General features: G+C 39.3%; 1 protein-coding gene across 1 annotated transcript; it reads right to left on the bottom strand.

The window, feature by feature from the left end:
• Positions 1-798: 798 nt before the first annotated feature.
• On the bottom strand, positions 799-11,491 carry LOC106954285 (cingulin-like protein 1; the record flags this gene model as incomplete). The annotated part of the gene is made up of 5 exons (XM_015043668.1): positions 11,171-11,491; positions 3,851-5,502; positions 3,233-3,327; positions 1,152-1,257; positions 799-900 (listed from the first exon to the last, which is right to left on the bottom strand). Coding segments are annotated over exons 2-5 (1,905 nt in total), but the record flags the coding sequence as incomplete, so codon positions are not given.
• Positions 11,492-12,204: the final 713 nt, after the last annotated feature.

Below are 12,204 nucleotides of genomic sequence, written 5' to 3'. Positions count from 1 at the left end.
ACAACTTGTTTTTCTTGTCTGCTTGATTCTTTTTAATAAACACAAAGTAAAATGGAAACACTTTTCTCTTTAAAGTATAAAATATATGTACAAAGTGCAACCTAAGAAGATTAATTAAAATTAAACCAATATTATTTATGCTTTTACAAGGACAAATGCCTGACTATATTATGGTAAATATGACGATACTGAAGTGAGGGGCCTTAGTTTAGTTAAAATTAAACTCCAAATGAAAAATAATGTATTTATCCCTTTACCTGACATATAACAATGGAGACTTTATTGTTATTCATATCATTCATGAGTTTTTCTGGTTTAAATTTGATTTTATTGACACACTCAGAGTTAATTAATAATTAATGCAGGTAAAAAACTTTACTGTAACGATCTATCCAGAGAAAAATGCTGAAAAATAAAACTGATGTAATATGCAAATGATTTAAACACAAGGTTAAGGAAAAATAAAAAAACAAATGTGTGTCAACTAAAATATTGACATCAAAATACAGATTTTTTTATCTTTTATAAAGCTGACCTTGCTTGACAGAAAATTAAAATCCAACTAACTGCTTCACTGCTGTTTTGCTTTTTTCCAGAAAAATTAGCTTTTTGTATTAAGTTTGACACTTTAGATCTAAACAAAGGCCTTGAAACAAATCCTTAAATTGTTATCCCTTAAAGCTCTTCAGAGAGCAAAGCCATGTTTAAAGGATATTCCAGAACAACTAGTTCAGCATTAAAGGGATATGTCAGCATAAACAGGCATCAGCATTACAGCTGCAGTTGCCATCATGTTACCTTTATTTGTTCCTCCAGCTGTCTCTTCAGCTCAAGAATCTCTTTTTCCAGTTCAGCGTTTTGCTCCTGCAGAGCTTTGGTCTGTGCAGCCAGGTCCACCGACTGCGAGAGCAAATCAGATATTTATCCTTTACACACAGTTATTTATTCATTTCAAATAGACAAAAAAATAAAACTAATCATCATGCAGTTTTACAGTATTTGCTCAAAAAGGAGCAGGTTTATATTTGTGTGTATTTTGGAGAGTGAGACAAAACTATTATTAAGTTTGCAAAAAGATGTCTGCCTTTAAGCCACGATAAAGAACACTGCAGCTGTGTGTAAAAACACCCACAATGCAACAGGAGACTCACTTTGCTGTCGCCTTGTGCGCCGGCTGTGGCCCTGGACTTCAGCGTCTGTATCTTCTCAAAAACCAAGTTCACCTTCTTATTCGTCACGTCGTCATTATCGTTGCTTCTGCGTGAGGAAAAAGGTGAAACGTTTGAATGAATGAAAACATTTCTGTGTGTTTTTGAGGTGAATCACGACTGCAGGCTGTTTGGGGAACAAAGCAGTTCCGTCCCGACTTAGCAGGAGTCAGGAAGGTTTTATGATGCTCCGATGTGTCACTTCACAGAACAAACAGCTTCATTACGACACTAAAACATAAATATCTCTCTTTTTTTGTTCAATGTGGGAATTGAAACTGCTAATAATTTCCCTAATAGTGTAAACAACATATGTAGATTTGCTTTCCTCAGTATCAGCTTCCCTTCAGGTAAAAACTGATGAAAGATAAAGTTTAAAGATTTTGTAGAGTTTTGCCACGAAAAAACAAAAATGTGGGAGTTTTCTTGACTCCGAGGAACATTTAATCATCCAGCTTTTGACTCAGCAAAACCAAAGTTTCGTAACTCCAACCGACAGCAACAATCAATCTTTTTGTTATTAAAATGTGAAAGAGAAAACCCAAATCCCCCATCACCATCCTCTGCTCTCTGCTCTGACAGATGATTTTCATTAGAGCGCTATAACCCCTGTTGGTGGGTGTTTGTCTTCGGAGCCTGGGGAATGTAGCTCAGTTTCAGCGCCTGAACTTACATCTGTGTTTCCTTTCCTTCCCTTTGTCCTGCGACTGCTGACCTGCGCTCCGACACACCCAAGCAGTTTCCTGAGCTTTCTGCAATATTCAAAGCCTGCAGCGAATGGAGGAACTGTACTGCACAGAAATGCAACAAGTCTTTCCAAAAGCTATTTTACTGTACAAATGTCAGAGTCAGGTTAAAATACTCCACATGTTTGTGATTTTTGATAGAAAACTCAAGACTGGCTTCTTGGTTGTGTCAGAAATGTTATAATTCAATTTCCTCTGGCTGCCTTTGGGCCGTCAGTCAAGCATGCGTCAAACAAAGAACAAAAGCTGCAAGGGCAGCAGGGAATGCTGAGAAAAGTTTCTCTTGTTTTTTTTTTTTTTCCTTTTTCAGGCGCCGGGGAAAAAATGATTTGGATTTCAACACAGATAGGATCAGCTGGTTAGATATTCATTAAACAGCACACGCTAGCATTGTTGACATGCCAGACTAACATTCCCATCTTGTACTCCCTTCTCCGCAATGTTGCTGTGTCCACTTCAGTTTTGTGCTTCAGTAAAAACTATATTTTGATTCTCAACTTCACTATTCCAGTCAATACTTGATCAAAAAGTAACAAATGTTTTCATAAAGTAATAAAGTTCACGACTAAACTAACACATAAAAGCAACATTTATTCCTACTGTGGCAAAAATAATGTTGCACATTGGTTATTGCAGCTGTTATATTGTTTAACTTTCTACTGATAAGTGCTATTGTGATTCTGACATATTAAATTTTGGAGTAAGCACTTATTCTTGTCTACCAAGCAGATGCTAGCAGATTAGCAGGCCCAGCTAGCTGTAGCCACCGCTAAGCACAGCTTAGCTAGTGTAGTTTTAAAATAGTGTTACTTAACCCTATCATCTGAATGGAAATATTACTTGTCTTTCAAAGCAGCAGTAAAACCAGCTGTCCAAATGTGTTGGAGTTTCGCTTGGTTGCTAGGTAACAGCGCAGTGCCCCTGGAATGTGACTTAATCTGGAAGTTTGTGAAACAGCTTGATTTCAAGATGCCAAAAAACATTAACTTAAAGCCCTGAGGCGGTTTTTAGAAGCAGATGAGATCCAAGAGAACGTATAAAAATGTGTGAAGTGTTTGTTTTGTATAATAGGTCCCATTCAAGCATTTTATTAAAGAGAAATCTGTGCCAGATGATGATTTGCATCTAAACAAATCCTTCAATTCATAATAATCACAATGGGAGAGAGAAATTAGCACATTCACACTATAACTACTTACCAATCATTCAAAATATGTTGGTTACATCAGGTGACTTTTTATGAACATAAATGCTAAAAGTTAAGTCTAGTAAACTCACCCTTCTTTGAGGTAGCTGAACAAAATCTGTTTGGCTGTCTCCTCGTGTGTTTGTTGTGAAAGCTCCTGCTGACCTTTCAGGAGATCAGGCGTGGCCTGGATGTGGAGGGAAAGACAAGAGCAGCTTAATAAAACCCACGAGGTCAGAGTTAAATAAGTTAAACCACATGTGTTATTACAACAGCGGCGTAATAGGGCCACTGCAGGAAGGGATGAGTACATTCTTACCAAATTTCACCAAATAATCTCAAGTAGAAACATGGAAATGTAGTTTGAAAAGTTGAAAATTTGCTAGAAAAAAAAACTGAAATATTGAGCTTAATCTCTGAAATTTTTGCGAAAAAAAAACAACTTTGAAATTTTTCAGTTTCAAAAGTCAACATTTTTTGACTTTTGGGAATTTTCAGAGTTTGGAAAGTCGAAAATATTTTATTTGAAACTCAAAAAATTCCTTTTTTTTCTAGAATATCTAAGATTTTTTTTTAGCAAATTTTCAACTTTTCAAACTCAGAATTTTCTGGGTTCTTTTCTATAAAATTTCTGAGATTTTTTGGCAGAAATTTAGAATTAAAATTTCTCATCCTAATGTGCCGTTACATGTAGGGTTGTGGAGTTTCACCTGGACGTCTGCCCCGGTGCTGGTCTTGCTGTCAGCGGTGGGCGGGAGTTTGGACAGGGACGTTGTTGAGACTTTTCTGACAGAAGGAGTTTCTTCACTGCTCTTGAAGGGCGGTATGGCGGGGCGTGACTGCAGCTTTGTGCAACCCCGTAGGGAGCCAATGTATTTGGAGACTGAGCTCTGGGGGGATCCTGGGGCACTAGTGGCCTGGGATGAAGGCCCGTCCACAGCCGTAGACCAGGGGTCCTGACCGCTCGCCGTCCTCTGCAGCCGCAGCTGCGACGGCCGTAGGACGTGCTCCTTTGACGTGCCTCGGGATGGACCGAACTCGTCCATGAAGCTGGAGTCAGACCTCGACCCAAAGGCGCTGTCCGCGCTGCGCGACCGCTTCCTGTCCTCCGGGTTGATCCTGTTTCTGCGCCCCGCCCTGCCCCTTCGCTGATTTCCGCCATCTTTGCCATCAAACTTATCAATTAGCTCATCAACGGCAGGGATGGACCCTGTGTCTATGTCTCTGCCTGAACCGGGCTGGAAGGGGATGTAGCGGCGATTCTCGTGGCGGTTTATGGCGTCCGTGTAAAGAGCCTCCATCTGCTCGTCTATCAGCGACTTACTGGTGGATGATAAGGAGGAGTGGCGGGACCGGGAGGAGGACTGAACGGGCTCGCCGGAGTCGGTCCGGCGTAGGGGAAGGACGTCAGGGTCGTGGTGGGTGCGCTCCAGACTGGAGTTGGCGCTACGAGTGGAAGTAGGAGACGCTTTCCTCTGGTTGCTTGGTGAACTGGACACAGGGGGTGGCTGAGGCTGCGCTGCCGGTACTGGGGGAGTTTTAGAGGTCGGCTTGGGCTGAGATGGATTCAGACTGGTGAGGTATGGTTTAATCTGAGGCTGAGCCGGCTGGATCGGCTGGGATGGCTGGGCCGGTGCTTTGCTTTGATGCTGAGGCACCTGGGCTGGAGGTAATGACGGAGACTTCGTTTTGGGGGTGTTGAGGTCCGTTTGAGGAGGCTGCCTGTTCTCCTGCTGTGTGCGGTCAAGGAGACGATCAAGGCTTGATGACCGGAAATGGGAGGGTTTCAGGTCTTTTTGTACTTCAGATTTGGGATAGGGGTTCTGGTATTCTATCCTGGTGTCGGCTTGAGGCTCAGGCCTGGACGGGAGGCTGTGGAAGCCTTCGAGGTTTAGGGAGTTGGTCCGGGGATCGTAGGGCTGCAGGAGCTCGGGGTGCCTCTGAAAGTTCAGAAGCGTGGACGGTTTCTTTGCCTGAGGTTCAGGAAGCCCATTCTGAGGCCCGGAGTTATGCCTTGTCCTGTACTCCATGAAGGGGTCGCTGGATCCAGCTTCCTTATTCCTTCTGAAATCATACTCCTGGTAATTCTCAATAAAAGAGCCTTCTGTGTCCGGGTAGCCGTTGCTGTCAGGGTGGTGACCGCTGTCCTGGTTGTTCAGCACCACGTAGGGGTGTCCATCTATACCCTGGACACGAATACTGAGGCCATAAGAGCCAGCTCCATTACTACTGGCCCTGGAATGACGGGATGGCTGCGTGTATCCGCGCTGCGACCCGCTGTTAGGAATGCCAGTCGCTCTGTAGGACTCCATCAGGAATGTAGAAGGAAAATAAATCCCTCTCCCTGGATCAGGTGGCCCACCTATGAGAGCAAAGAATCAGACCGGCTGGATTAGTCAGAGATCAGCCTGCATAATTCAAACACCTTATCTCTTCCACTTTCATTCTCTTGCATTGTTTTGCATTCTTAGATGTTTGTTTTTCCATCTTCAAGGAGACGTTTTCGGTGAGACTTTCCAGTTAAGGTTAAATGATTCAGGAGACAAAAATCTCCCTCTGTTGCAGGTAAACCTCTCTGAACCCACAACCGCCCTGAAGACGTGACGCAGGTCAGTTACACACAACAATTATTACCACACACCTGCGTGTTATAATAAAAACTGATCCGTGTCTGAGAAATAACACTTAAAAATGAGTCAGCTATGTTAGAGTATAAGCCCAGATTTCTACAGCACTGAGGGCGTTTGTGTGCACACCCCTGTTGAAATGTTTCTGAGACTATATGAAACTGTTTCAAAAGTTTCTAAATCTTTATCTGACTTTGATGAAGCATCTGATTTAGTTTCAGCATTCAGTCTTCTTCAGTTCACACCTCTCAGTACTGAAATACCTCAAATTACGGATGGGAATTTATCGTATCGTTTATCGTGATACATTTCTTATCATGGTAAGATTTTAGTTCATCGTTGTCACAATAATAATAATAATAATAATCCTGATGTTTAAGAAAACTGTCGGTATTAACAGGATTGTTATTTTTATTATTTATCTCCAATGTCTGTTCGACAACAGTTTCCAGAGCAAATATCATGGTATACTTGAAATAAGACAAAATTAACTTATTCATAAGTTTCAAGATATAGAAGCTTGTTTTAAGTCAGTAATTATTTACTATTGATGAAAAAGTTTCTTTTATTTTACTTATAACATGGGAAATTGTCTTGTTATGAGTGAAATAATCTGGATCTCATGGAGTCCAAGCACATCTCAAAAGAAACAAAAGAAATGACAGTTTTGAACTGGAGAGTCCAGATCTCCAAGTTTGTCAGAAAATGTGTAGAATCACCTAAAGAGGGTTGTGGACAAAACATTTTCCCACAATCTGATAGATTTGGAGAATATTGAAAATACAAGAAGTGGATGGGATGCTGATCAACTTCCACCACAGAAAGTTGAATCTCAGTTACTGAAGTCAGGATTTAGTTGCTTCCTGGTAATTATGGATGATTATTGTTGTGCATTTTTCTCCTTTTTTCTGACTCACGCATTTGTGAATGGTTATGTAATTTTCTGAAAGCTGTGGCTTCAACCAAAATATGCAAAGAGACAGAGGTCAGGAAAACTGCACCTTATTTATCGGTGTATTTTTTAAAGACATTATGGTGAAATTAAAGACATTATGGTGAAATTAAATAAAACAAAGCATTTATTTTATGGGTGTGCAAACTGCACCTTTATCTTTGTCTTCCACAAACTTGTTTTTCAGGTCAAAATGTGACTTTACATTTTGAAATGATTCATCATAATCCCTGTTTTTAAGTCTTTCAAGCTGGAATCAAACTCAACTTTTGGACTGCAAAACGACTTTTCTCCCCACTGCACCACAAACGTCCATTTTACACACTTTAAGGAGCCAAAGTAGAAAAGTAAAATAGTGGTGCAAGGAAACAAAAACAGCAAAAAAATGTTGAAAGCTCAACATTCAAAATTAACACTTGTTTCCTGACAGATTTGCAGTCAGATGGTGGAGGGGGAAAAAGCAGCTCAGCTGGCAACAAAAATACTACTGTTTACAAATATCAAAGTAAGCAGCTCAAGCTTACTTTCCCTGGGAAACCATTAGAGGCACCATGTGTTTCAGCAGACATTGGGGCTTGAGCAGATTCCTGTTTGCCCTGCTGTCAGCGGCCCGTTCTACCTGATGTTACAATGTGAGGACAGAACGAGATGAGCCCAGAGGAAGGACGCTGATAAGGCCGAGAACAAAGGCCAAGGCAGGATATGGAGCATCAGCAGGAGATAAATCAGGACAAAACAACTCGGAAGTGATGCAGTAGAAGAAGCAGGCTTATGGAGGAGGAGGACGGCCGGACAAAATGTGCTCTAAATACCGATCTGAGCTGGAAACACTGCAAAAATACAAAACGCTACCAAGTACTGATGGTCTAATTTCTAGTGCAAATGTCTTGATACACTTTAAATAAAACAAATTTGACAAATTTGACTTGCAAGTAACTTTCAAGGAAGATACAAGAATTTGTTTTAAGTTAATAATTACTTAATTCCTTCAAACATACCATTTCTACTATCACAATTAAGGAATTACTTAGTTAAAACAAGCTCCTATATCCTGCAGGAAAGTTTCTTTTAAGATGGTTTTGTCTTATTTCATCTTACTAGGGATGGACAATATGGCTGAAAAAAATATATCATGATATAACGGCTTCATATCGATAATTATTGATTAGTTTTTGTGCTTAAAATATCTTTGATGGTGCCAAACTGGTGGCGTGACCTTTTCACTGCACAATGTTTTTTATTTTTAAGCAGCTATGAGGCTCAGTGGTGAAACTTTAAACTGCTGCTGCCAAGAAACTCAACAGGGCGTTGCTAGGCAACATAAGAGTGAGTGAGTGAGTTAGTTGCTAGGCAACCAAAAAGTGAGCGAGTGAGTTAATTCCACCAAGTTTTCTTAGCTTAGAAGTTGAGCGCCTATACTGCAAAAACACAAAGATTACAGAATATTTTTGGTCAAGTTGTTAGTATAAATATGTCAGTATACTTTAAATAAGAAAAAAACTAAAAAAAACTAACTTTTCAGCAAGAAATAAAAGCTCCTTTAAGTCAATAATTCCTCAATATTGATGAAAGAGCGATTATTTAGTAATAGCTAACACATTTTTATCAATATTAATAAAATATTGGCATAAAACAAGCTTTTATTTCTTGCTTAAGAGTTACTTATAAGTTAGTTTTGTCTTATTTAAAGTGTACTAAGATATTTGTACCAGAAACTAGACCAAAAATACTTGGTAAGGTTTTGTGTTTTTGTGACGTGAAGTCTTTCCTCTGCCTATATCCCCCATAATGCAGTGCAATTCTGGATCAGAGTTCAGTAATATGCCATCAGACGTGTTATCCATCGATATATTGTTATTGATGTATTGTCCAACCTTAGTAAGATATTTGTACTAGAAACTAGACCAGAAATCCTTGAGTCTGTGTTTTCGCAGTAATATAAATGGACATGAGTTGTTTTGTTTAATCAAATGTCAAATGAGTCCCGTCTCCTCCATCAACCAAATCATTTCAGCACAGTCATGTTATCTGGCAGAGCGCTTCCAATAAAGAAAGATGTTGAATGTGAAGCCGGAAGCTGGAAGGACACCACAACCCTGCTGCTTCGTGAGATAGATTCCTTTATAAGAGGCACACCCACTGAAAATAAGACCGCTTCATGTTTTTCATTCCAGGCTGACATTCAGCTCATAAAGCTGTAAATTTTCTTCTGTTAGCAGCCATAAAACACGCAACACAACCAAGATTCATTTTCATTACATCTCCATAAGCCAGTGAGTGACTTTAGCTTCACTTAGCTGGAAAATTTCTGCGTCAAACACTTTAGAAAAAACAGGAGCGAGGAGAAAGAAAAAGGTGTCCTGAGCAGGACAGCAGTCAAGGACAGATTAAGGCGACACAAAGGAGCCGTTCATGTTTGCTGTTACCACTGCTTGATACGCAAAGGTTCAGCTAAATGTGCAAGACATTTCCCTCTCGTTGTGTTTGTCCTCCAGAAGAAGAAACATCACTGAGTCACGGCGGTGCTGCCTTCACTGACCTGCACTCTACAGACGAAACCGTAACCTGAACTTTTCCACATTTTGACACATAAAAACCACTAAATTATTTAAATCATTAGGATTTTATGTGAAATAAGTGTGACATGAATATGTATTTTGGTCCCTTTACTCAAATACCCTTTAATAAAATCCTGTGCAACCAACTCAGATATGGAGTTGGGTAGGAACTGAGTAACTTTTAGGAGTATTTTTACTACTATGTACTTTTTGTGTTTACTTGAGTAATTTAATTATGAAGTGTTACTTTTACTTGAGTAATATTTCTGGATACTTGACCCACTGAGAGTAACCGCACTGAATGAAGAACAAGTTCATTTTAACTAAAAATAAAAAATAAATCACCAGACACAAAACTGTGGCTCTTGTTAGTTTCATAAGATCTATATTAAAATAAACTGATTTGGAAAAATGTTTCTTTTCCTTGATTTTGTTAATATCTATATTAATTATGTTCATTTTGATCTTTAAAATACAAACATTTCTATATTTTTTGTTGAGTCTGATTATGTAATTTTTAAATATTAAATGATTGATGTTTTGAGCAGTTTTTTTTACCAAAATACTTTTTACTCTTATTTGAGTAATTTCTTCTTCTACTTTTTACTTTTACTACAGTAAAAATAAGTTGAAGTACTGCTGCTTTTACTTGAGTGAATATTTGTGTACTGTGCCCTCATTTTTGTGCTTTTTCACTAAATATGTTGTTATACTGCAAAGGTGAGAGTCGAAGTTATGAAGGAGAAAACTAAAACTAAAAGAGGAAGAAACGTCGCTCATGAAGTGACGGAAAAACCTTTTGAAAAAACAAACATTGCTTTTTTAAAGTGTAAACCAGGCTCCTCTGATGGGCTGCAGCTCATTAACTCAGTGGCAAACATAGTCATGCAGAGTATCTGCATTTGTTTTATATTTCAGCACAAAAAATATCCAGTTGTATGGATTATTGCAGTCAGACCAAAACAAACATCAAACCAGAGCTACGCTGAGATGGTTAGAATCAAGTCCAGAATGGTCTAGTCAAAGGCCAGGCCTTAATCCAGTTGCCTTTTAAGGTTTGAAAATTTATGTCCACAAATTTTCAATCTCAAGAGACTTTTCCAAATGACTTGAAGCTGCGTTGAATAATAGCGAAACTTTTAGATTTTGTTCAAATCTGGAAGGTTTTAAAACTGAACAATCATTTTCCTTCAACCTCAGATTTCTGCTCTACTTTTTGTTGGTCTGTATTAAAGTTAAAGTACGTGGAAAGTGCATGAAGACCTTTGCAGGCTCTGGTATGTCTGCAAATATCTTAATTTATTCCTGCTTTTTGGGTTGAGCGGTTTCACCTTTGCACCTCTGTGGAGACAAAATGATAATCCAGCCTCCTTAAAGTGATGAATGGAAAGAGAAAAAGTCATCTTGACCAAAACACAACAAGGAAACAGAACACACCAAACGGGATACTCAACATTTCACACCCCATGTTTTTCTAGTATCTTCTGAAACTCAAAGTGATTTCCACCCTAAAGGTCACCGCGGATCAGAGCGGAGGGAGAAAAAGTGAAGCAACGCCAAGATTTACACTGTGGGAAAATACGGAAAAGTTACGTAACGTGAATCAGAGCGTCAGGTTGTGTGGGTACAGCAGCAACAGTAAACACTACTTAAAAAAAAATCCCAACACAATAGCTGCAGACCCGAGCCTTATTTAACTGGGAGTCTCGCTGCAGGCTACTGGTTTCAGTGGGAACACGCTGGACTGGTTTGGAGGAGTTTAGATGCTCGGAGCAACAGGTGGAGAAAGTTCCGCTTCATCACTTTTCTCCAGCCTGCAGCAGGTTAATAATCTGTCATAATCCGAGTTAAAAGTTAATTTTCTGCCCCTCTCGCTGCGACGCTGCTACTCACCAGGGTCGAGTCTGTGTCTGGATCCTCCTTTCCGCAGGTTAGGAGCGTTTGTCCGGAGTTTTCCCTCTAAGGAAGAAACTCTTGTCGCACTTTGCAAACTTATTTGCTCCGGTAAAGTCTGCTAAGTGTGAGGGAGAAGGACGTCCCGCCCGTCCGCCTGCCCGACCCTCCGGGAGGAGTCGGCCGCTCCGCCCCCAGAGAGGAGCGGAGAAAACCCGCCCACCCACTCAGGAACACCGCGGACGGTCCTGGAACAGGTTTCCACGCCACGGACCTGGAAAGACCTGCAGGAAGTGAGGGTGACTCTGTTTGGACCGGGTCAACTTTCCACACGCCCTGAAACCAGAACAATTCACCACCGGCTGGATAATGGACAAAAATCAGACAGAAAAAAATAAATGTAATTAATTTAAAATAGCATCTAAAAGTACCGTTTTCATCTAAAAATAACATTTACATGCAAGTTTTGCTATTTATTTTTATTATTAAATAGTAACATATGACATATATTTACTTTATAAATCTCGTTACAACATAATTTTGTAGAAACTGAAACTTTTTCCTCTTGTTTGAATATTATTTATTTTCTAAATATATACGTTTATTAACTATTTTATGAGGATTACACACAATTGTGATCGCATAAAACTCCGAATTACTTATTAGCACTTTGCATAAATGTAATTTATAATGCATGTCTTTAAAAACCTACAGCGTCATCTAGTGGGCAGAAGAAGAAGAAGAAGAAGAAGAAGAAGAAGAAGAAGAAGAAGAAGAAGAAGAAGAAGAAGAAGAAGAAGAAGAATCATTCTGATTAATATTTATTTGATTTTTTTCATAACTTTTTTAATTAAATGAGATAAATATAGATTTTACTCTCCCCAACGTTAGATTTTTATGTTTTACATCTCAGGATTATGGAGAAAATCACATTTAACATCCAATATTTAACATGCTGCTTGCAGAAATGATCTAATACACCTATTATTTATTATTTACTTTTATTTTGGACATTATAGTTTGTTCTATTACTG

This window comes from Poecilia latipinna, unplaced genomic scaffold (genome assembly GCF_001443285.1).
Source record: "Poecilia latipinna isolate Pla-1442-1.1 unplaced genomic scaffold, P_latipinna-1.0 Scaffold643, whole genome shotgun sequence".
Classification (NCBI taxonomy): Eukaryota; Metazoa; Chordata; class Actinopteri; order Cyprinodontiformes; family Poeciliidae; genus Poecilia; species Poecilia latipinna.
The sequence above is the reverse complement of the archived record's forward strand: the minus strand, read 5'-3'. Positions and strand labels throughout refer to the sequence as shown.